Here is a 27,217-nt window from a genome sequence, read left to right on the forward strand (position 1 = left end):
GGAGACTGGACTAATTGTGTAACTCAATATTATGCAGTGACTACACTGTATCAAGTTGAATTTTATTTTTGGTAAAAAGCTTGTCCAACCTAGCAACAGTTGCTACATTGTCAAAAAAAAGGATCCTGTATGTTTTTGTTCAATAAAAAAAAAACAGATTACGTAAACATACGTTTAAAGGCACAACAAAAATTTAAAGACACACTACATTCTCTTTCCAGGAGGAAAACATTATTATTATTGTTATTGTTTTTTTTTGTTTTTTTTTTTAACGAAAATCAAAATAAAATGCCTGGAGAGGAAATGTATGAAATAAATGCAATAAAAAAAAAAAAAAGTACAGTATGTTCCCTCATTAAAGTTCCTGTAGATGAACCCTTGAAGGTCACAACAGTCAAAGTTTTTCAGTGTACACAAGCACATATTTATACAGAGCTTGAATGGGTAAATAGAGGAGTCATACGTGATTTATCAGGGAAAACTCTAACCTGTGGATTGCTGTTGTTCTCTAGAACCAACTTCTAGAAGGTAATGTTTAGGGCAGTGTTAATATATAATAACAGTAGGCTGTATTATATATATATATATATATATATATATATATATATATATATATATATATATATATATATATATATATATATATATATAAAAATAGTGCAAAGTGAGATAAGGAAAGTTCAGTTATGAGGGTTGCTGGCAGTGTGTGTGTGTGTGAGAGAGAGAGAAAGAGCTTGTACGCTTATGTGTATATGCATGCATGCACTAAGAATGTGCTGGGAGACTCCGCTAAAGGCCACTTGGTGATAAGGGGGATACTGTATTGGAATGACATGGAAATTTAGCCAAGAATTTAACAGTGCATTTGCGACACTTCAAGTAATTCTATAGTAGCAATAGTTGTTTTCAGATGATCATTTAAAGTTAGCAGGGATATTCAACCCTTAATGGATTCAACATGAAAGTACAAGGAAGAGTAGAAAAAGTTGCACTGAGACCTGGTGTGAAAAGTAAGACATAAAAAAGCTGATTTAGATCAAAATAAATAGAATATAACAGAAGACAATCTGCAGTTTCAGATCATACACTATATATTATAGACACTACCTTAAAATGCTGGGGTACTCCTTTAAAGAGGAATTCCACATTTTCCAGTATCTCTGCATAATAAAATACTTAAGATGTAAACAAAACTATCCAGAGTGTTCTGATGTGAAATTCCTTGCTGTAGAGAAATTTGTAGCATGATGGCTGGTGATGGGAACCAGAGGTCCAAAGCAAAGAAGCTACCTCACAAAAAGTTATTATATTAAGTGATTACAAATACAATTCATAATCCCAGAGAATGTTTCTGAGATAAGTATAAAAATATATATTTTAATTCCTTGTTGGCAGATCTGCAATGCAATATAATACTCAAAGAATATATTTAAGAATTATCTTAGTGTCCTCCATTATTTTTAAATCTCAAAATGTTCACTTGTCTATTTGGTTATTTAGTACATGATTTTAAATTACATTATATTGTATTATAGTACACATATTCATCCCTGTTTCATGCTTTCTCTAGATCACCACCACTAGAAAGAAATCAGCAAGTTTGTCTACAAAGAGCAAATTCACATCAAATTACTCTGAGTTTGTTTACTTCTCAACTATGGAATTATGCACATATTTTGAAAATCTGAAATTTTAGGCACTAGGCATACACTTAACTAGGGCTTTTAGAATTTAGTGCATTTTAGTGCATAGTCCAAAAAAGGAAATGTATGGTTATTTGTTTCAGGTTTGTTTTCTGGGAGTATTAGGATTAGTGTTTAAGTATGTGACAGATCACCTTCTAAGTCTTGGTATATTTTGTGTGAGTGAGTGTGTGTGTGTGTGTGTGTGTGTGTGTGTTAGTCAGTTCTTCAACTGTATTATCTTCACTGACCTCCCCTTCATCTGTTTACTGCTATCCCCCATGTGGGGAATATGTGGAGTGTGTGTGTGTGTGTGTGTGTGTGTGTGTGTGTGTGTGTGCGTGCGTGCGTGCGTACGCACGCACATGTGTATGCGCTATAGGCAGCTAGGGATAACCACATCATATTTTATACTGTCCACCCTTCCTTCTCTTCTCCATCATTCCATTTTTCGGTGGTTGTTGTTAGACGAAGAGTGACCATTTTGCAGGGGTCCATTTTTTATTTTGGTTGATCTCTCCTTCTGCACTGGTTCATCCTCCTCCTCTGAATCATCTGTCTCTTCTCTGTCACTCCTCTCATCCTCCACAATATGCTAAAGGACAGAAAGATATTGTTTACAGAAAAATTAACATTAAATACTATAAAATCAGAAATAAAGAAAATATGTACAGTGAAAAAAACTAAGGCAAATATCTGCCTTAAATTAATGAGCATGCCCATGCCCCAGTTATTTCTTTTCAAAGCAGGATATGGGTCGAGTGTTGGTGTAATGTTAGTATCCCTTCATTTTAATGTATTTAAATCGGATTAAGACAAATCAGAAATCAGGGCTATGGTCATGATTGACTTCTAAACACATTAGCCCACTTTCCAACATAGCTAACCGTCCAGGATACAACTTCATAACGCTACAGGGAGCCTCTTTTTCCTCATAATCTTTTCCGCTTGTTCATTTCAGGGTCGCGTTGGCAACAGAGCAAGCAAAGAAGCCCAGGCATCTCTGTCCCCTGCAACTTCCACCAGTTCCTCCTGGGGGATCCCCAGGCATTCCCAGGCCAGCCTGGAGATATAATCCCTCCAGTGTGTCCTGGGTCTACCCCCCTCCTGGGGGATCCCATACCACAAGCACTCATGCAACCCCATACCATCAGTAATGCAGGCTTCTGAACGGAGCGTTGATAACAACTTGGGTTATTCTTGTCCTCTCTGGTCCGGATGACATGGCGTCCCAGTGTTCAATAAAGAACTTCAAATCGTGACTCATCTGACCACAGAACAGTCTTCCATTTTGCCACAATCCATTTAAAAAAAAACCTGGACCAGTGCAAACATCTGAGCTTGTGGAGCTTGCTTAGAAATGGCTTCCTCTTTGCACTGTAGAGTTTCAGCTGGCAACGGTGGATGGCACGGTGGATTGTGTTCACTGACAATGCTTTCTGGAAGTATTCCTGAGCCCATTCTGTTATTTCCTTGACAGTGGCATTCCTGTTTGAGGTGCAGTGACGTTTAAGGGCCCGGAGATCACGAGCATCCAGTAGAGGTTTACGGCCTTGACCCTTCCGCACAGCAATTGTTCCAGATTCTCTGAATCTTTTGATGATATTATGCACGGTTGATGATAACTTAAAAATCTTCATGTTGGCAACAGAGCAAGCAAAGAAGCCCAGGCATCTCTGTCCCCTGCAACTTCCACCAGTTCCTCCTGGGGGATCCCCAGGCATTCCCAGGCCAGCCGGGAGATATAATCTCTCCAGTGTGTCCTGGGTCTACCCCGGGGCCGCCTTCCAGTTGGACGTGTCTGGTATACCTCCAGTGGGAGGCGTCCAGGATACATCTTCATCAGATGCCTGAACCACCTCAACTGACTCCTTTCAACACAAAGGAGCAGTGACTCTACTCCGAGCTTGGAGTATGCCCAGCAACCCATCTGAGAAAGCTCATTTCGGCCACTTGTATCCACGATCTCATTCTTTCGGTCATTACCCAGAGCTCATGACCATAGGTGAGAGTGGGGACGTAGACTGACCGATAAATTGAGAGCTTTGCTTTATGACTCAGCTCTCTCTGACCGCATTACTGCAGACGCTGCACCTAACCTACAGCCAAACTATACCATTTCCCATCACATGTGAACAAGAACCCTAGATATTTGAACTCGTTTTGGGGTAGGTTCTCACCCCCTACCTGGGAGCATGCTACTTGTTTCTGGGTTTGCCTCTTATTCCTTTTTAACATAATTCTGGCTCTCAGAATGTATAGGGATGTAATTGTGAACTCGTCTATATTCACATGTGAACAAATAAGCTACTTAACAAGCATGTAAAACAAAAATGAGTGAGAGAGAGACTGACTTACATTGCCAGGGAGGAACTTGATGGCCATGCGCAGAATGAGCACAAACCAGAAGATGTGCAGACATTGGAGCACAAATAGCAGCCCATTAAAGAAATAATAACCAAAGAATGGAGGATAAACGGTCACTGGATATACCCAAGTACAGTGCATGATCCTGAGAGAGAGAGAAAGAGAAATTTTGAATACATTAATTATTAAACAAGTACTATAACACTAAATAAATATTCTTTCCATGAAATCTGATTGTTCAAAACTATTATTAAAAGAATTTTAAAAAGGCTTTTATTAAGTAGTTGAAATTCAATGGAATTGGACTTCTCACCAGAAAGGGAAGATGACAAGTCTTGTAATGAAGAACACAGCAGCAAAAATGATGAAGATGTAGTTACATGTCTTTCTCCAGCCAGCGTAGTTAAACATTTTTGCTGACTGTGTGTGTGTGTGTGAGAGAGAGAGAGAAATAAAAATAGTGAGATATTCTAGTGTTATCGCTTCAGTGTTCCACCAGATGTCAGCACTAGATAGTGTCTGTAATAGCTTCATTTTGTACTTTAAGGAAATAGCAATATTAAAAATCATGAGGGGTATTTAAGTTTATATCCATTTACTGTTCAAATGATTTTCTTAATATATTCACTAAAATCATATTTTTCCCCAAAATATTCGGGTAATTTTTAATATTTTATTGTAACATATTACATAAAAGTTGGGTACTTATTTCTGTAGATACAGTGGATATATAATGTCTACATGCCCCAGCTAAAATGGCATTTTTTTTTTAATCTGAAATCATCTAGAAAGGAAAATAAAAATATGAAACTTAAATTACATGGTTGTATAAGTGTGCACAACCTCTAATAATTCGGGATATTTAAATTTTTTTTAATTTAAAATTACACTTATACAGCGCCTTTCTAGAAACCCAAGGATGCTTTACAATCAACACAACATTCAATCCACACACACTGGCGAGAAGCCAAACGAGCAGCCAAACGTGCACAGCGTACTCTCAACCAGGAACGACCGTCCACCTGGAGGACTGCATCGGGCACTAGGGTTTAACCCAGGATAGAGCGCCAATACATATCTGGGCACACACACATTCACTCACACATACAGACATTCATTCACATACACACTCATTCACTCACACCAGGAGAGAGGCCAATTCACCTAACCTCCATGTTTTTGGACTGTGGGAGGAAACCGGAGACCCCGAAGGAAACCCACACAGACACAGGGAGAACATGGAAACTCCACCCAGATGGGACTTGAACCCAAGATCCCAGCGCTAAGAGGCAAACATTTAAGAATTAACCTATCACTTAAACTCATGTAAATTAGTAGTAGACACCTGTCATCAATTAAAGTATTTAAACCCATATTTATTCCAGCTGCGTTAGTAGGATTTTGCTGATATTTAATTAGTTGCATCTCACAGCAAAAGCCATGGTCTGAAAAAAGCATGTCATTGTTGAAATAACATTAGCCATTAGTTTATCATGAAGTGCTGGACCGGACATCCCTACAAAATTTACAAAAGCATAAGAACAGCACTGATCTGAGTGTGCTCCTAGAGGCCTGTCACAACTTTAAAGGTGCAGCTAAAATTTCTGGCAAGTACTGGTTGTGTACTACAAGTGACAACAATCTCCTGTATTCTTCATATGTCAGTACTGTGGGGTGGGTGGCAAAACAGAAGCCCTTTTCAAAGAAAAATAATCCAAGCCAGACTACATTTTGCAAAGACCTACATCAACTCTGCCAAAAGCATTTGGGGAGATGTTATGGTCTGATGAAGTTATGTTATGGTTTGGTAGCATACCTCCACATCAACAAAAGAATGGCTTCCCCAGAAGAAAATCATAGTTTTATAATGGCCCAGCCAGAGCCCAGACCTCAATCCAATTGATAATCTGATGACCTGACAGATTTGACAAATTTGAAGCACTTTTGCAAGAAAGTGTGGACAACGACTGCCATGTCAAGCTGACAAGACTCATACTCAAATAACTGAATGCTGGCATAAAATCAAAAGGTGCTTCAACAAAGTATTAGTCTAAGAGTGTGCATAATAACCATGTTATTTTAAGACTTTTTTTTGTCTTACCCCTAAAAGATTCCAGGTTGTTTTTCCATTTGAATTACACTGATTTTAAATCACATTAAATGTGGAAAATGTACTGAAATTACCTTGTTTTTATTTTTTGCATTATAAATACCTGCCATTTTAATAGGGGTGTGTAGAATTACAAACCGGATTCCAAAAAAGTTGGGACACTAAACAAATTGTGAATAAAAACTGAATGCAATGATGTGGAGGTGCCAACATCTAATATTTTATTCAGAATAGAACACAAATCACAGACCAAAAGTTTAAACTGAGAGAATGTATCATTTTAAGGGAAAAATATGTTGTTTCCAAATTTCATGGCGTCAACAAATCCCAAAAAAGTTGGGACAAAGCCATTTTTTACCACTGTGTGGCATCCCCTCTTCTTCTTACAACACTCAACGTCTGGAGACAGAGGAGCCCAGTTTCTCAAGTTTAGAAATAGGAATGCTCTCCCATTCATGTCTAATACAGGCCTCTAACTGTTCAATCGTCTTGGGCCTTCTTTGTCGCACCTTCCTCTTTATCATGCGCCAAATGTTCTCTATAGGTGAAAGATCTGGACTGCAGGCTGGCCATTTCAGTACCCGGATCCTTCTCCTAGATTCTCTGAATCTTTTGATGATATTATGCACGGTTGATGATAACTTAAAAATCTTTGCTATTTTACGCTGGGTAACACCATTCTGGTATTGCTGCACTATCTTTCTGCGCAACAATGGTGGAATTGGTGATCCTCTTACCATCTTGGCTTCAGAGAGACACTGACACTCTGAGAAGCTCTTTTTATACCCAATCATGTTATCAACTGACCTAATTAGTGTTAATTGGTCTTCCAGCTGTTCGCTATATGCTCAATTTCCTTTTTCCAGCCACTTACTGCTACTTGTCCCAACTTTTTTGGGATTTGTTGACTTTGTGAAATTTTGAATCAACATATTTTTCCTTTAAAATGTTACATTTACTCAGATTAAACTTTTGATCTGTCATCTATGTTCTATTACGAATAAAATATTGACATTTGCCATCTCCACATCATTGCATTCAGTTTTTATTCACAATTTGTTTAGTGTCCCAACTTTTTTGGAATCCGGTTTGTATGTCAAGTGTAGTTAAAGTAATTTCATTGCAGTAAATATACTAGCGGTCAATACTAACCTAGCAGCAGTTTGACTTTTCAAAATGTTTAATTACGTTAGTAACATTTTCTTTCTATTTTGTATATTCAAATTAAACGGTAATAATATGAAACACATTACACTTGGCAAAGTAATTACTGTGCAAAGTTGTAATATGTTCACTAAGGATTACAGAAAATAGTGTCTGCTTTGATTTAGCTTCACTTTAACATAACTAACACAAAAGGCAACATGAACAGCACAATTTGAGCTTTAGGAATGTTTTCATACATGTGGTTCCATTATACACTGCTCAAAAAAATAAAGGGAACACTAAAACCACACAATGCAACTCCAAGTCAATCACACTTATGTGAAATCAACCTGTCCAGTTAGGAAGCAACACTGATTGTGGATCATTTTCACCTGCTGTTGTGCAAATGGAACAGAAAACAGGTAGAAATGAGAGGCATTTAGCAAGACAACCTTGTTCTACAGGTGGTGACCACAGACTATTTATATGTTCTCTTCCTTTCTGGCTGATGTTTTGGTCACTTTTACATTTTGTCAGTGCTAGTCCTAGAGATAGCATGAGGTGGGGTCTACAACCCGCAGAAGTTGCTCAGGTAGTGCAGCTCATCCAGGATGGAACATCAATGTGAGTTGTGGCAAGTGATTTGCTGTGTCTGTCAGTACAGTGTCCAGAGCATGGAGGAGATACCAGGAGACAGGCCAATACACCAGGAGACGTGGAGGGGGCCGTAGGAGGGCAACAACCCAGCAACAGGACCACTACCTCCTTCTTTGTTCAAGGAGAGGAGCAGTGCCAGAGCCCTGCAAAATGACCTCCAGCAGGCCACTAATAACGATGTTTCTGCACAAATTGTCAGAAACAGACTCAATGGGGTGGTATGAGGGCCCGACATCCACAAGTGGGGCATGTGCTAACAGCTCAACACCATGCAGGGCGAATGGCATTTGCCAGAGAACACCAACCACCAACATTGACAGAGTCGCCATTGGTTCCCTGTACTGTTCACGGATTAGAGCAGGTTCCCACCAAGTACATGTGACAGTACATGAGTCTGGAGAAGCCACAGAGAAAGTTCTGCTGCTTGCAACATCCTCCAACATGACCAGTTTGGCTGTGGGTCAGTAATGGTGTGGGGAGGCATTTCTTTGGGGGGCTGCACAGCCCTCAGTGTGCTAGCCAGAGGTACCCTGACTGCCATTAGGTACTAGGATGACATCCTCAGACCTATTGTGAGACCATATGCTGGTGCAGTGAGCCCTGGGTTCCTTACGATGCATCCTAATCCAGACCTCCATGGGATAAGAATTCTCATTTACATTGATCATTTTTATGTTATTTTGTTCTCAATGCATTACACTATGTAATGAATAAAGATTTTCAACTGGAAAATGTAATTCATTGAGATCTATGATGTGTTATTTTTGAGCAGTGTATATATCATCAACCTGTTACATTTCAAGATGCTATAAAATTGCTTTTTATCCGCACTTACATGGAAACTCACCAGGGTCGAAAGCATGTGGTGTTAAGAGATGGTTTTACAATAACAAAGACAGTGGCATACTTATGAGAATATGTCTGTGTGAATGCATGATTATTTTGTTTGCATGCCTCGAGCAGATAGTCGGAGGCGTCATGCACCAGCATGATCAGTGTTCCAGCTCGAATGTAGTTCATACACCAGGAGAAGCCAATCAACAGGATGGTGGCCACATGGTGAACAATCTGCTCCTTAAAGTCCTTAAAAACAAAAAACAACAAAAAAAAAAAAGCACAAAAGAAAATATTAGAAGATAAAATTTATCAGTAACATAAAACAAAGATTTCTTTACTTTTACTTATGCTGTGCTGTTCCCATTTCACTATGAATCTTGATTACTGCTTATGATCGATGCCTATTGCAATTATGACTGCTTTATTTACACAGTCAAGGTATTGGAAATCACTGAGTCCCTGAGTGTGACCCATTCTTTCACAAATGATTGTAGAAACAGGGCTTGGTTTTATACACCTGTGGCAGTGGAAGTGATTGGATCACCCGAATTCAATATTATGGCTGGGTGAATGAATACTTTTGGCAATATAGTGTATGTAATTGGGGGCATGGGGCATCCTGGAACATTTCTGGCCTGTTTACATCTTAATCAATCAATCAATAAATAAATAAGCCATTTAAATGCAAATCCTCAAACATCTCTGCACCCTAGATCATGATTAAACTGTTAGAACAATAGACCACTAGAGGGCCTAAAATCTAAGTCTAAAACCTTTACTTATACTGTACTTTCACTTTATTTTAAAAATCTAGTTTGTGCACTCCAAATAATACCTTAAACAATGAAAAGATGAAGAACCGGAATCACACCTTCTGAAGATAATTAAAAAAGCTGTGTGAGGTACTTACTTTTCTCTTCACATCAGATGCCACGCTGAACAGAAGGGAAATGTAGAAACCCAGTTCAATCATATAGTACCAATACTGAGATGTTAGTAGAGTCTGAGAGAGAGAGAGAGAGAGAGAGAGAGAGAGAGAGAGAGAGAGAGAGAGAGAGAGAGAGAGAGATTAACCCCTTTAAAAGCATATTAGGTGCCAAAAGCCTATCGAGATCAAATAAAGTCTTTCAATCTATTCAGCCAAGCTCTAGACGCAGTTTCTCAATCCCATTCCAAGAATAATCCTACTCAGCACGTGTCAGTGTCCCTTCTGCTCAAAAACACTCAGCTAATTATCACGTCTCTCAAGAGCTTAACAAGAGCAATAAGCGTGTGTTTGAGCAGGCTATCACCATTCACTGCAGAGCTGCTCTAGGTCCAAGATTAAGGAATACAGTTTTAGACACAGGTCTAGCCAATTTCCTGGAATAAAGGATTATATTTTTTGGAGTGCCAAGTTTATGTAAATCAGTTCTCTAAGGTTAGTTTTCAGGGACCCATGAGGGCCATATATTTGCACAATCATAACCCTCTGCTCATAGAATAAGGTATAAAAGCACACTTTCTGATGGGCCCAGGATCTGTAGGTCCCAATAGATCTGTTTGCAGAAAGCAGGTTCCTCTGTTAAAGTGCTTTCAGATAATTTCAAATATCCCCCTTGTTTGTTTGTCAAATATTTGAATATATGTAACATTTTTATTTTATTATTAATATCATATTAAAATATAATAATTAAAAATGTATAGGACATTTTTATGGCACAACTCTAGGAAATGCTAAATTTCTATTTAATGCTGGCACTAAAGCTACAATGGTATGAATTGAAAAGAAACCTAGCTCACCTAGTAGCTGTATAGCGTGTTATTAAAACATGACTGGAATTAAAATACACAACACAGGCTTTACAGAACAGATATTTACATTCACACACACATACACATTATTATTATTTATATACAGTACTGTTCAAAAATTTTAGGCACCAGATATTTAAAAAGTTATTTATCTGAGCAGTAAGTATTTATTTGCTAAAAACAAACAACAAATGATGCCCAACATTAGAATAAAACCAAATAACATAATTCCAGTAAGTGTGATACTCTGTGTACGAATGTGTTGGTTTAACTTTTTAAACTCTCCTCGTGGCAGTCCGTATTATTTGAGGTTATCATCCAATACCTAGTTTTACAAGTTAATAAATAATGATTTTAAATAATGTGTGCTGTTGATTTAACAAATTCATGAAATCAAGGAGAATCTGAACAAAACATTTTCTTCAAACTCACTCACACCTACATTTCTTATTTGTTTTATATATGTTTTTATTTTTGTATTTACTGTGATCATATATATGTTTATACAAGCTTAGTGCAGTTCAAGACAAAACCACATTGGTGTAAACATACAAGTGTTGGGAAGCCCTTCCACATCTCCTCCATTTCGTACAGCCAGGGTTTCTGCAAACACAGAGATTCATAGTTTCATATCCAAACATTAATATACTACAATGTTGCACAATATGTATTAAAAGTACTCACGTCAATGAGTGCGGCCAGGCCAGCAAGGAAAGCAAGAAGGTAAAATGTAAATCTCCAACTGTAAAAGAATGCACATTCAGCTCAGGTAAGTCTGCCCAAGAACCACAATGTAGCAAGTCACATTGAAAAATTCTACAAGACTTACTTTAATTGAATGCATCATGGCCTAGAAAAGGCTTTTGCCATTGGTTACAGGTGGGTTACGGATTTGCAAATATTCCATGCAAAATTCCAGTTCGGTGTTAATGAGTGTTCCAAAATTTAACATTGTAAAATGAAATGCAATGTCTTAGGAATTATTCCCCCCCCCCCCCAAATACTAATTTTCAAGCTCTGAGGAAAATCCTTGTGTTTTTTATGAGTTCCATACATCATGAAAGACATCATATTTTCATATGTCATTTTTTGGCTAACAACATTAGCCTTCATAGAGTCTAATTTGCACTGAATGGTTTATAAAAACAAAGACTGAAATATCAGAGACAGGTGTTACATGTGAATATAATCAATAATCAAATTATTGAAATAATAATTACATTTTATATTATTATATATTAAATACATTACTCACTTAATTACACTTTTTCATGCCATTCTTGGTATCTGTCAGTTCTTTATTTTGCTGTTTTAAACCTCATCCGTAATAAAAGGTAATTCCCTATAGCTATAATTATAAATGAATTCCATCATTAATTAATTGGTCCAATATCAGAACAATAATTTAGAAAAGACCAAAAGCAGGTTTTAAGCTTATTAAGAATATAAAATTTGACATTATCTTGTGCTAAATATATAATTTGGGATTTTAGATACTACAGCTCAGTATAGCAAATAAGCATTAAGTTCACATATGGGGCAACTGCTTTCAGTAACATATGTTACTAGGGATGCTCAATAATATCTTGAATTATACTGGCATTGGCCTGTAGTGTAAAGTCATGTAAGGTTTGTGCGAATATTCGTGCATGTTTTTAGTGATGTATCTGTGTTATGAGTAAGCTTAATTCCAGCGCCAAGTGCACTTAGAAATAGAGCTACAAGAGAAATGTCTAATTCAAAACATGAGGCTGTCCTACGTCTGGACATCATCTTATTTTAGAGTGAGTAAGTGAGTAAGCATGTGAGCTTGTGTGTGTACCTGGCCTCTCTAAACTTCTTGAGCTGGTTGGGTCTCTCCTGGTTCCGCCGCCTCCGGAACCATCGTTGAACCTGCTGCTCTGAATAGCCTGTTTGTTTACTTAAATTCTCAACTATACTCTGCAGCGAGCACACATACACGCACACACACACAACACACACGAAGGAAAGACTTCAGTTTATGGTTGCAAGATAAAGTAACAGTACTCAGTCTAACAATATGGAATACAATATCTGACCTTAATAATGCTATGTGAAATATACACAGTATAGGTTAGACTTTGCTATATATCAGAGTACCGTATTTTCCGCACTATAAGGCGCACCTAAAAAACTCAAATTATCTCAAAAGTCGACAGTGCGCCTTATAATCCGGTGCGCCTTATATATGGAACAATATTGAGCCACACCAGGTCTCGCAACTACGGTAAGCAGCCGCCTACTTCATTTTCTTCCGCGCGCGGTGCATGCTGGATATATACCGGTATATATATTTCATTTCCATTTGTTTTTTATGTAAAGACCCCAAAATGGCTCCTATTAAGAGACACGCATATGACGCAGAGTTTAAACTCAAGGCGATCAGTCACGCAGAAGAACACGGGAATAGAGGAATAACTTAGTAAAGTGAGCTTTACGTGTTTATTTTGTGTGTTGTGTGATTTTAACGTTTGAGCAACGTTGAGTTATTGATATATTGTTATCGCTTTGCACTGAGTGTTACTATATTGTGATTATTATTATTATTGAATCGAGGAGAAGTTCCCCTCCCCCCACTATGTGGGGTAAATTAACATTGCACTACATGTTTTACCTTAAACTACGCTGGGTTGTAATCTATTAATAAAGTTGAACTGACCTATCTGACTGTTTTGTTGACATTCCCTTTAGCGCAGCTCCATCTAATTGATGCATAACGTAACCCCCGGCCTCTACTGTAGCGTCTATTGTATGCGCCTTATAATCCGGTGCGCCTTATATATGGACAAAGTTTTAAAATAGGTCATTCAATGAAGGTGCGCCTTATAATCCGGTGCGCCTTATAGTGCGGAAAATACGGTACATATTTTCAGGTATCATATAATTTTGTGAAAGTCTAATGAGGGTTTGCCTGCTTGTTAAAATTCAAAACAAAGTATTTACTTAACTAAATATGATGCTTTAATGCATCAATACTTAGCTAATAAGTAAGTCCTTTTTAACTGATGTTGTAACACTAAAATTCATAAACCAGCAACATTCCAGGCCTAGTGATCAGAAGCATAAACCTTTTGGCTTTATCCTTTATGGCATTTTGGCTTTAGTACCAAATGGTGGACCTTGGTCCAGAGTTGGATGCATGACCAATTTGTAATAAATTAATGATGGTTAGTAATAATGTAAAAAATATATTATTTTGGACAGTAGAGCAACAGACACAGCCATTTTCAAATGCATTGAGCAAAAACAGCAATATGAAACAACACTATGACAAAAACTCATTTTGAGGGTGTTTTTTCTGTACTGGGGCTCCAATAAAATTAGCGTAGTGCTGTTTTTACCCATGTACACATAAATTCAAATCAGTCTTTAATTGTGCAGTGCTAAAACGGCTGATTTCAACAGTTCTTTCTTATATTTATCTTCATATTCATCCATCTTCTCTGGAGGGTCATAAAATATGCTTACCTCAAATATGGGGTTGCACTGTGAAAAAGAACCCCTACTGTACAACATAATTGTGCAGTTGAGTGAGGTTAATGTAGAAATGTTCCATACCTGTGCAGGATGTTTACTTGTAGAGCAGAAGTAAGATTCCAGTGTTGGGTTAGGTGCTGCCCGCACTCGTACTTTCTCTTTCACCCCCATCAATGAGGCCAGCCAAAGTGCCAGTGTCCTACAAAAGCATTTCAATTGTTAATTTTGTGAAACTACCAGACCAATAATTGTAATATTCTCCTTAGTATATTTGTAATTCTTTAAATGTCTTCAAAAATCCCCAAAATATTTTAAACATTACAGCCCAAATTCAAAGCATAGAATCATAATAACCTGACAGCAAGCTGACATTTGGCATAATATACCATTTGCATTTTTATTCATTTTTGAAAACACCAACAGAAGGGGCAACCCATTACTTGAATCCTCATGAAATGTTACTTGTGCTATACAAAATGCTTTATGTTAAATGCTAAATGAATTTTATACCAAATATTAGCTGAATATAGAAACATATATATATATATATATATATATATATATTAATTTACTTTTTTTCTTTTCCTAACCATCAGAACTTGTTTCGCTAAAATGTTAATGCTGACAAATATGACAAAATGTATATTGGTCTCCACAAACCTTTCAAAGATCTGCCGTACTATGAGGAATGCAAGAGCAATGGGCAAGGTCACCCAGAGGTCAGATCCTTTGGCGTAGGTGCGACCATCACGATCCTGAATGTCAGCCCAGCCCAAACCCACGGGAAACCATAGCCTCTCATTCCAGAACCATTCACTCAGTCTGGACAACATAGTGCTGCAGAGTTGGACAGAAGACCTGATTAGCATTTCTACATCACTATAAAATGCTACAGCAGTTGACAACCAATAACAACCCAGTCGAAATCAGACAGCAACTCATTCATTTATTCATTCATTGTCTGTAAGCATTTATCCAATTTAGGGTCCGGAGCCTACCCGGAATCACTGGGCACAATGAGGGTGCGCCAGTCCTTCGCAGGGTAAAACACACTCAAACACACCTACAGACCCTTTTTTTGAGTAGCTAATCCACCTACCAACATGTGTTTTTGGACTGTGGAAGGAAACTGTAGCATGTGGAGGAAACCCACAAAGTTACAGGGAAAACATACCAAACTCTGCAAAGACCCTTTCTGTTGTTTTTGTTGTGTATAGGTTTGTTATGTATCTTAAAGGCTTTGCCTTTTGCCAGGCTGCCACTGTAAATAAGAAGTTGTTCTTAATGACCACACAACCCAAGGACCCTCTAGATGCATGACAGCAACACTACCTGTTGCACCACAGCAAATAATAAAAAAAATTGTTATATAAACTCAAAATTTCATTTTAATCTGCTTTTTTTGAAAATTGCAACTGAAAGCGTAACTTTTGAGTTTACATTACTATATAATTACTATACTTTTATATAAAAAAAATTGAGTTTTTAATAATTGTATTCTGCATCTTCACCTCATGTTTGTTTTTATTTCCCCAATCAACCTCAGTTCGACTTTCACTGTGCTCCAGCAATATATTATAAGAAAAGCTAGCTCACATTTTCACAAGTTGCCACTATGCTAATTTAAAATTGACATGCTACTAATAGCAAAGAAGGAGCAGGAGAGTACTTACTGGAGTATCATAGCTTAATAAAACACATCTTTTCTGGTGTTTATAAAGCTTTAAAGCATTGTCTTAGTGTCAGAGCTTTTTGCAGTTTGCTATTCATCACAATGCTGACAATATTTTGAAACCTGTACCCTGAACTAAAATCATATTGGTAACATCTAAATGAACTGTGTTTTTGTTGTCCTTTTATTTCAAATTTTATTCTAATAATCTAACTACATATTGTCAACACATTTAAAATTAGTAAATCAGTTATTTTATGTTTGAAATAAAAATTTGCACTTGTTTTGGATAAACAATGGGGACAGGAAAAAGTCATAGTTGTCCTCATTTAACATATAATCAGACATTTTAATCCACATTGCCTGATATTAACAGGAGGTAAAATATTTCTTTAGCTGACTAGTGAGAAATGCTTAAGCTCAAGACATTTGAAAAGGCCCTCATAAATACAGTTTACCTGGATAAACCCCAAATCACGACAAACCCAAGGTTTCAAAAATTCAAAGGAAACACAAAATGTACTGGTTTTCTAGAAGCCAAGTGTTATAAAGTAAAACCTGGTTCTGTAAGGAAACGAGAGACAAGAGCAAAATAATCTGAAGGCAGCCTTTAAGGTCCATTATACCAGTTCCATAAAGCGCTGAAGATCTAACGTGAATGATCTCCTGAAACCAGTTTTGTTATCTGCTAATTCGTGACTTAACATTATTACAGTGTAAAAAAGAGAAGGAAAAAAAATACTTAATAGCACCATGACCTGGGAATAATCTAGTTTGACCTGCTTGTCTCAATTTAAAATGATTAGCAACATCATTAACTCCCAACAAACAAAAAGCAGCAGCTTAATAAAAGCTTCTAGGGCTTAGATGCCCGAGTAAACAGCAGCAGACTACACTTTTTTTTTTTGGCTTGGGATATATTCAAATAAGGATACTCCTGTTTGGGCACCTCATTGTTCAGCCAAGCCCCAGGCTGGATGTCGGCACTGTGCATTACAGTTGGTGCTTAACTTTTTTTTATTACAAAATGTATACACCAATCTGCAATAACAATAGTACCATCTCTTTGTTTGTATACTCACTTTCCATTATCTCAGCTCCACTGACCATACATGTTCATTTTGTAGCTTTACGATTGCAGAATGGAGTTTATCTTTTGCTCTGCATACACTGTTAGCTCCCTGTTCATCAAATGGTCAAGACCCCCACAGAGCAAGTATGACGCGAGTAGTGGATCTTTCCTAACACTGAAGGGACACTGATGTGTTGGCGATCTGTTAGAATGTGTTGTGCTGATCTGAGTGCATCAGACACAGCAGTGCTGTTAGAGTTGTAGAGTAAAGCCCTCTGTCCATGCTGGACTGAGAATAAGCCACCAACCAAAAATAGAGTCAGCGTTCTGTGACCACTGATGACCCACACAAAATGTGAAGCAACAGAGGAGCTACCCTCTCTGACTTTACATATACAAGTGGACTGTGAGTAGACAGAGTGTTTAAAAACTCCAGCAACTCTGGTGTGTCTGATCCACTCAAACCAGAGAAACACACGCTAACACACCACCACCACATCACTGAGTGCATTTACATATTTTGTGAGTAATCTGATAAACATGCTTTTTGGTTATAAAATAATGGGAAAATTCTGAGTCCAGCAATGATCTGATTTCTGCTAATATCACAGAAAGATGTGACCAATTTCCTGCAGCTGATTTTTATAAACATAAAGACACTTTACCTGCAGATATGGAAATTTGTTTCTTATGATTCCTAATATTACGCAGAAATCTTCTCTTGCAGACCTGAGCTGCCAGACATATATTTGTTTTAAGGACTAGTGGGAATGAGTGTCAACTACAAAGTGAACCTATAAATGGACTATTAACCAAAGTGGAGCTGAGAGAATGGACATTGTGTGTGAAAAAAAGGATGTGGAGTTACTGTTATAAATTATCTGTGTATATGTTAAAGAATTAGTGAAAACCTTTTCTCTGCTTTGGTAAGGTACTGAGAGACAAAGTTTATAGCTCTACACAAGGCACCTAATCAACACTCTGGCCTTGAGTAAAGTTTTCTACCATTAAATATATTTTGAAGAGTGAACCAAAAAGCATTAGCTTGTATATACCTTATTTCTGTTTTAGTCTGGCCCAATTTAATTTTTAATGCCAATATATAAAATAACACAGCTATTTGGTACTAATTTGAAACTAATCTGCATGCAAATAAATTCTGCTTTTTAGCAAAATTATTTACAGCAGCATTCTTAAATATCTGAGCTCTGTAAATATATGCTTGTAATAATAATCCCAATCATAAATATTTCATAAAGCAGACACAGAAATAGAAGTTAAAAAAACTTAAGTAAAAAAAACACAGATGAGGTACATTTTTACCCCTGAATATAAGACAAGCAGAAGGCTACTAGATGAATTCCTCCTGTCCTTGCACTCTGAGAGGCACATATTGAGCCAATCGGCCACCGGCTCCACTAAAGGCCGACTCCATCAATGGAGCCATTCTGAGAAGTCAGCATGACATCACGGCCACAGTCATTGGCTGGCACCCCCTGAATGCCAGTACTGTCACCTGTAGTCATTAGTGCTGCCTGGAGCTGGCCGGAACAGAAAGAGAGAGAGATTCTTATTGTCACTCTGTGGACAATACTGACACATACAATAGAAGTTATCTGAGAAGAGTTTAAAAATGGGCAGGACCAAGATAAGAAAAGGTAGAGACAGAGTTAGGAAAATCTTGAATGCACAAAACTGGAGTCTATTGAAAAGAATTAAGACAGGAAGTAAAGTCTCAGGTGGAAAATAGTAATAAACAGCACTCGAATTACGAGGGGAGCTGGAGGAGCTTAGGTGAACTACAGCTGCATCCCAATTGTGCCCTTAATACTATTTCTAACTCATGTTTGAATATGTAGAGTGCAATAAAAAGTTACAAGTGTAAAAGTTGAGAATGCTCAAAAATCCACAGTGCGTACTTAGAACGAGTCAGTAAGGATTTTGAGTATGGTAATGTTGGACACCATTGCCCCTAAATCCAACAGGAAAAGGAATACTTCTTATGTCTGGAAAAGTCTTATATGGACATACTATATAACTTATATATATATAACATACAAGGCACTGTTTTATTGTAGAAATCATTATTTTATGACCTACACTGTGCACTATGCAGTGTAGAGGGAGATATTTGAGTTTCAGCCTTTGAAAACAATGGCAGTGTTGCAGCTTAGTATTCCGTGTGCCGACATAGTAACACTTCATCATATTCTGTTAGTAAGAAGGAGTGTAGTATGTTAACTTTTTGGTACTAGCCTGCCAAACTCACACTTTGGTACATAGTATGTACTACATAGTATCAATGTGTGGTACACAACTGGAATGCAGTCTACAAATTGTAAGCCTCACAATTAAGTTAAATGAAAGTAGTCCTGTGGCTGCTTTTCATTAAAAGGTAGACAGATTTTCTTTTTTCTCATTCTGATGTTTGAACGGGTCTGACAGTTAGTACATGCTATGGTTTGTTGCTGCTCAAGAGTCCAGGGGTTCACAATCCCGGCCCTGGTGGGCCACCTCCACTGAAAGTGTTGACCTTGTTAAACTCTGCACCTACATTCATATTCTGAATATTTCACAAACACACAGCAGGGTAATCCACTCAGGAGGTCCTGTTTCTTCTGTATTTGTGTGTAGTGCTTTACACTTCTAATCTTAATCCCTTTCCTAAAAATAGCTGACAAAACAAGAGCAATAAGCTCATTATACAATTAATCAAAGCTTTTCTTAAAAAAATGTGTTTTGCCTTCACTTTATGGTCTTTACCACACATTAATGGTAAAGTATTTTTTCCTTCTGTTAATCTCTAAAACTATGTAAATGCGACAGTCTCAACTGAACGCCAGTGAGAAACATACTTGACACATCAACACTGGCATGGTTGATGGCTGATGGGTAAAGTTTAAGAGCCTGCAAGTGGACTTTGCCTGCTCTAATGGAAGCCTTGTTGGCGAAGTCTGCGTTTGTTTTTGCAAACTCCGTCGGCTGAGGATTTAGGTAACCAAAACCAAAGCTGAAGTGGGGCTTGTTTTTGTCCTTACACATTCTATGTACTACTGATAATAGATAACTATTTTTCTGTGTTTATATTAAAATCAGTGTGGTACAACCATGGATGAGATACAAAATACTATTTATTTTAAACACCTAATGGTGTTATTGGTGGTTTATTTTATAAACCACCTTTGCACTACAGTGAATATTAAGTAAATGAGATAATATGAACAGGTATTTCAAAGGTTTCATTCTAAGTTAGGTGAAACAAACCTTTAAACATATATTTTCCTTTTACATAGATTTCCTCACACTTAGTCATGTGGTAGTTTGTTGCATCACGAATTTCACAGGAAGAGATGGCACAATACAACCTTACTGCAACACCACATATTCAACACAGACACAAATTTTGAGTACAGGCTAAAATAGATTAAACATATTTGCTATATAATTACTATATTTTGAACCATGTTAACCATGTTCAATTGAAGCACTTCAAACCGTTCAAAAACTAAACTACACAGCTGAAGCACAATCTTACAGTGTGAGTGTGCTATTTCAGCTGCTTAAATGTTTTATACTATTGGATTTAGAGACCAATTCAGCATTCCGTGCTCATAATGGCCCAATAAAGATACCTAGTATCTACACTGTTTTTCTACTCCTCTCATAGTCCATACATAGTCACTCCTAACCCCTTACCAGGGAATATCTCCATAACATAAATGTAGATCTAATGAGAATTGCTCAAGGTTTTCCGCGTCACTGGTTCTAAAATAACACAAATAGATACAGACAGAATTATGCCATGTTTATATAATCAATTTTAGCAGCCATTAATATATTCCACTTACTCTCTGAGACATGCAAGAAAACAGACAATCCTGAGTAGGCTTGTGTTCCGTTTGTGCCGTAGAGACCACAAGAACAATGTGAGGGCTTGTGTCATGACTCTGTAAAGGGTGTTTTCCTTTTAGGGTTAGGTTTTTGCACGCTATTTTGACAAGAAGTCAGCTTGCTAAAAATCTAATGTGCAGTGAACTTCTTGCCACAGAGGTAATTAATCTGGCAAATTTCACTGGTTCTATGAAGCTAAAATTTAGTTAAAAGTGAAAGAAACCTGGAACCTCCAGTTCTAAGAAATCTAAGAGTTGTTTTTGTGTCTGCTGACAATGTACCACCTGTAAACAGACATTTAAGTCATAATTTATTCTTTTGAAATAATTAACCAATTAAATATGCTTGAGGAAAATGTGTGATAATAAATGCATGCAGTTGATAATAAGTATGCTTATATTAAAGAAGATATTCACAGCATAGTTTCCTCACCATTTGCTGTTCTCCAGTGTGACTGCGAGATGGAAACCATTCTAATGTGTTATGCCCCAGTGTCTGTCAATAGGTATACCATAGGGTCTCAGTCTGATATGAAAGAAAAGATAGCAGAGAAATGGTATCTGGAATATTTTACTCAATGAAGAAACCTCCAAACTTTAAAAAGCATGAACTGAGAAGAGGGTATTGCTCTATTCCTGCTCCACAGGTGAGTAATATTGAATTTCGAATGAGATTACTTAAGGTGAATTCTGGAGAGCGTTAACTGCAAGTAAATAATCACAGACCAAAAGAGCTACAAAACTAAACATCTAGAGTTACAAATCATTCATACATACATAATTAATTATCTAATATGTTACAGAAATTGACAACCAATAAAAACCCAGTAGAAAATCAGACAGCAAATCATTTATTAATTGACTGTAACCACTTATCCAATTCCCAGAATTACTGGGTGCAAGGCAGTGGGGGGCACCTGTCTTTCACAGGACGACACACACTCACTCATACCTATGGACATTTTTGATTAGCTAACCCACCTACAAAGTGTATTGTTGGTCTATGGGAGGAGACCAGAGCATGCAGAGGAAACCCACGCAGACACAGGGAGAACACACTAAACTCCTTAAAGACAGTCACCCCGAGCGGGGCTCAAAAGCACAACCCCAGGACCCTGGAGCTGTGACATTGACACTACCTGTTGCGCCACCTAGAGTTACAAATCAGTTTCTGTGGCAAATCAAACGGTGAATAAAAACTTACAGCCCATTTAATCTACAGCCACGTGCAAATAAGAGTCCCCCCCCAAACAAACAATTCTACCTTAATACGTGCTGTACTTCTGAATGTAAACAAACCAGAGAGAACAGTATTTCCCAAATATCATCAATGCTGCCTTGATGTAAACTTTGATTTATTTGGTAGCTTTAGACACTATAAATTATAGTGAAGTCCACCCAGCCAAGTGCAATACATCTCTCAGTAGTCTCTGTAAGCAAAACTTTATCCATTGTAATCAAATATCAACAGTACATTCAAACTGAGTAAAACAGCTCTTTCTGCCTCTACATGTTTAAATAAACCTGTCCTTGGTTTGGCTAATATGAAGGTCTAATAGGTCAGTGCCTTTCTGGTTCTGTGTGCAATGAATGAACACTTTATTCTGAAAAATATAAAGTGAGCAATAGTCTGTGTTTCTGTCCAGTAGATGTGCCATGTTTTTACATTAGGCTACAATGTCTGCAAAATGTGGAATCATTTAAAAAAAAAAAATAAAGAAAACATTCAGCTCAATGTCATTTCGTCCACATCTCAATATAATGGAAACTGAGGATCAATATTTCCAGCCAGCTGCAAAAGAAAGCACATGGTGAGGTGCAATTTCCGTAGGCTGAATAATATTGTAAGATTGTATATTAATTGTTTAATATATAATAATGCTAATATTTAATATATATATATATATATATATATATATATATATATATATATATATATATATATATATATATATATATATATAACATATAATAAAGGAGAATTTACTACAACTTAGTAAATGTTTTACTCATTTAGGCTACTTCTTTTTGATCTTATATTCTGTAAAATTTGTTAACACTGTCCTGACTTGTACTCGGCTCTAATAGTCTTGACTACAACACTATTTTGGATACGAAACATGTCCAGGCCTCTCAAAATGAGGTAACAACAAAAAGAACAGGTGACAACCAAAAGGTCTATACCACCATGAATTTGGTTTTAGCTGCACTTATATCAGTAGTCAAAACTGAAACTTCTGGATCCTTTTAACAAGAGAATTAAAGAAATAGAGAATTATATGCAAGTACCTTCAAGGTTCATAGTGATCAGTATAATTTCACAAGAGTGGGTCAGATGAAGCAAAACCATCCTGCTAAGTCCTGCCTAAACCAACTGATTCTGTCCTAATAAAGGAAAGGGCCACAATGAACAGATAAAGTTATGGCCGATACAACAAAGAAACGTGGCACCATTTCCTTTATTTCCAGTATGTGAACTTTCTAAACTTGGGTGTGTATGCATTACCCTGCATGCATTTATTTCTGCATCAGATAGTGCTAGCTTCACTATCACTGATACAAACTGGCCACATATCTTCTGCCACAACATTTATTCTCTTATCTGTGCTGTTAATCTGCAGTGACTGCAGTTGCATGTTGGTGTTGTATATGAAGCGATGCTAAAAGTTCAATGTTCACAATTCAGTAATGCATTCACCTTCTAATAACTTAACCCATTTCTGGGTCACTGTGGGTCCAGAGCCTATATGGAATCATTGGGCACAAAGCCAAAACAGCTTTCTGGACAGGGCACCAGGGCTTCACACACTCACACAGGTGGATACTTGCACAGTTACCAGAATGTGTTTTTGAACTGTGAGAGGAAGTGTTGCCCAGAAGAAATGTAAAGATTTCTTTTATCAGTAGTTCCTGATCTCAGTACAGTAACTAGAGTAAACAATAGATCATGCAGCACTTTGTGTTGTCATCAAAATCAATAACTTTTAAATAATTAAATATTAACAAAGCCAATAACAAATGCATGTTGAGATAGCAGGGGCCTGTGCAAGGACGAATATATCACAATATATCACCAACTCTGGATTTGAGTAAAAAGTTAAAGCTTATATTTTTTGTTTTTTTAACACCTACAATTTTTTGATCACATTTTTAACACTACTAAAGAGACGTTTTCTATCATAGTAAAACTAAGTCAGAATTACATACTGGTTATAGATAAGGCTGCAGGAATTAGAGAAAATATGTAGTTCAACATTTAATCCAATAATGCTATTGCAAGTTAAATAGCATATTAAGGGACAGGCTTTTTTTTTTTTTTTAAATAAAATGTTCACAATAAGACTTGTCTTTAATTTTGAACACTGAGAGACATTTTGTTGTAGTTGTCATGTACAAAGCAGTGTTTGCTCAGTGTTATTCCAACTCTGTTAAAGGTAAGATAAATATCTCCATTTAATTTTTACACATTGTTTAAGAAAATATAAGCTAAAATTAAAACTGCAGCTTTTGCTCTTTGAAAAACACACTTTTTCAAACAGTGATACTGACATTAACTATTATTCAAGAACTATTTAAAATCTTCCTCAGAGAAAACGCAAACTCAACTTCATTGTAAATATGTTAATTGTGGTTCTTTACGGCTCTGAGATTAGTTTTAAAACTAAAACATCTTTATACTATGTTATAACTGAATATATGCATTACTCAGACACACCACATTTCCCACTTCCCAGAATCAACTCTGCATATAACAAATCAGGAGGCATGTGGGTTCACTGGTGGTATGGGGTTAATGTAAGTGGCCATGTTTTTGTTGTAGACACAGTGCCTCCTGGTTCCTATCACCATAGCTGTAAATAATTCTGCATAGAAATCGTTAGTGAGGGAAATCTCTCTAGACTGAAACAGTTTCCACCAAAACGCACTGAATGACTTGTTTCACTTCTAAAGTTTATTAAGAGATTTTTTGAAAACAGGAGTAATTCCCCTTTAAAAGATCATTTCTGTTGTCTAGTCTATGTCAATGAAAATGACGCTTCAGAGCCTTGTTGTTTCTTTACCCCGTGTCTGGAAGAATTAAAGAGACAATTCTGAGTTCTGTGGCCAATGAAAACAACAGCTTTATCGAGTCTCATTGCAACTGTGAATCAGTCGCTGTTCCTTTAACACAGGCCTCACTCCTTAACACACCACCGACTGGTTACTGCTCTCCTTTCAGTAGTAACTGAGCAGTAACCCGCAAAGTGGGAGTAAACAAGACATGTTCTGCCACAAAAGCATGTACATTTATTTTAGAACTAGGGAAAGGAGAGGCAGCGGTTCGTGTTGTATGCTGGTGTAACGGTACTCACTTTGCTTCCGCTGGGTGTTTGTTCAGGTAGAGGAAGAAGAGGGAGAACTCGTGATTCACACAGAGAGGGGGAAATATACTGGAGGAGAGCAGATAAAACACAAGCGTACTGCTCTAAAAACCACGACTAAACACAACTCAACAGTCACCACCGGCGACTCCAACACCTCCCCAGGCCGTGCTCTTCATTTCTACCCAAAGTGCGGGAGTGTAAACCGGGTTCAAAAGGGAGTTAATGCGTTGAGACCTTAACCGCTGGGGCTCAGCCTCCTCCTCCACGATTCACTCCGTCTCCTCGGCTTCATTCAGCAAATAAATAACGGCATTCCTGTCTGCTTCTACAAACGAAACACACCACTGACCGTTAGCGGTGTTTCACGAGTGCTGAAAGACGTTGTGTTTTTTTTTTTCTAAATTCACGCATTTATCTAAAAAAAAAAAAGCTGCGGACAGATGTTTGTCAGGTAGAAGTCAGCGGGTACGCCACGGATCTCCACTCACACAGATGAAAGAAAGGAGGGGGAGGAGCTGGACAGTACAGGGCGGGGTCTCCTTCTTCTGGCGAATACGTCGAAGGAGGCGTGGACAACATAGCGCTTAAGGGCAAGATGTCTCTACTGAGACTTATGGTGCTTTTCCACTACATTTTTTTCTTAGTACCTGCATGTTCGTGGTTCCATAACAGTCTGCATTGATTATACTCTACTCTTTTGAATTTCCATTAGGCTTTGTTGCATGTAAGGGGGCACGTTTTTAGTACCTGCTCATTTGTTGTTCCAAAAGAGTCTGCATGTATGGAATCAAATTTGTGCCAAAAAGTATCTCACAAAAAATAATGATCTCAAACATAAAACTTATAACTTGCAAACAAAATATCCAGCTCTGACATTTGTGCTCCATGACTTTTGCGCGTGAGCTCTGAGTTCTGCGCCTGCTCTCTCAGTTTTGTGCGCAAGTGCTTTGAGCTCTGCCCGAGCTCTCTGAGTTTTGTGAGCAGTTTTGGCACAAACCTCTCGCGTGGGCGGGTATACTTAGGAGTTGGCTAATGAATTTTTAAGTCACAACTCGGTGTCCAAGGTATTTTGGAGTGCACATGCGTACTCCACGTTGCAGCTCAGCAGTGGAGAGACACAGTGGGGATTTTACATAAACACGAATACTCTCTGTGATTTACTGTTTTAAAAAGCTGAAATACCTGCAAAGTCCGACAATATCAATGTAGATATTGAGGTAGTTTCGTCTAAATAAATAAATTTACTGTGAAAACAAACCTGTTTGTCTTGAACTGATCTGAGGTAAATGCAGTGATGTCTGTGTTTACCCAGGATAAAACAGAATAAATTAGCATTTATTAGTAAATTATTTTTATATAACTGCTTGAGCTCCTGCTCAGAATCCCATGCACTAACGTATTGGACCCATTCCACAACGGCTATTTTGATTTAACACGTTAGTGAACTGAGTTGTCACTCAAAAATTCATCAGCCAATGGGAAGGCACCCCTGAGAAAACCCGCCCACACGAGAGGTTTGTGCCAAAAATGCAAAACTCAGGGATCAGGCGCACAAAACTGAGAGAGCTCCCGCATGGAAAGAAATCGAAGCACTCGCGCACAAAGCTGAGAGAGCACGCGCAGAACTCAGTGCTCATGCGCAAAAGTCATGGAGCACAAACGTCAGAGTTGAAAATTTTGAGTTTTATGTTTGAGATTAATTTTTTTTTGTGCAATACTTTTGGGCACAATCTGATTCCATATGCATGAACCCTACTCGTCTCTATCTGGCTCTTTTGCTTTTCCATTAGGCAAATATTTGACCTGGAAGAGGGTATTTATTTAGTCCTTGCTCACACATTGTTCCAAGTGAATCAAGTGGAACCCTTGCAGAGTTCACAATGAAATGTATACACCCAGCACACACTAGTCTTTTGTAAAATCTCCAGTAGTGACTAAATTTGTTTTATATGACTCACAACAAGAGCATATAAAATCACGCCATGTTTTTTTTAATGAGGTTCAAAGGCTCCTTGGTTCGGTGGCTGATGAAAAACTCCAGAAAGAGCTGGGTTGGAGTAAGCAATGCTTAATGTTACCTCCACCACTGTGTCTCTGGTAGGTAGTTTGCCACATTACATTGGATAAT

The 27,217-nt window shown here is 37.6% G+C and overlaps 1 protein-coding gene across 2 annotated transcripts; it reads right to left on the reverse strand.

Moving 5' to 3' along the window:
* Positions 1-663: 663 nt before the first annotated feature.
* cers2a (ceramide synthase 2a) lies at positions 664-25,567 on the reverse strand. Of its 2 annotated transcripts, none has more exons than XM_066675217.1 (11): positions 25,078-25,567; positions 14,752-14,928; positions 14,173-14,290; positions 12,416-12,534; positions 11,278-11,335; positions 11,146-11,196; positions 9,710-9,802; positions 8,917-9,045; positions 4,363-4,469; positions 4,041-4,194; positions 664-2,277 (listed from the first exon to the last, which is right to left on the reverse strand). In XM_066675217.1, exons 2-11 carry the CDS (start codon positions 14,922-14,924, stop codon positions 2,122-2,124), a joined length of 1,158 nt encoding a protein of 385 aa, XP_066531314.1. In that variant the 5' UTR covers positions 14,925-14,928; positions 25,078-25,567; the 3' UTR covers positions 664-2,121. The 2 variants fall into 2 exon arrangements, with proteins under 2 accessions (XP_066531314.1, XP_066531315.1); XM_066675218.1 differs by lacking the exon at positions 25,078-25,567 and adding an exon at positions 20,684-20,717.
* Between the last annotated feature and the right edge of the window lie 1,650 nt (positions 25,568-27,217).

This window comes from Hoplias malabaricus, chromosome 6, assembly GCF_029633855.1.
Source record: "Hoplias malabaricus isolate fHopMal1 chromosome 6, fHopMal1.hap1, whole genome shotgun sequence".
NCBI lineage: Eukaryota > Metazoa > Chordata > Actinopteri > Characiformes > Erythrinidae > Hoplias > Hoplias malabaricus.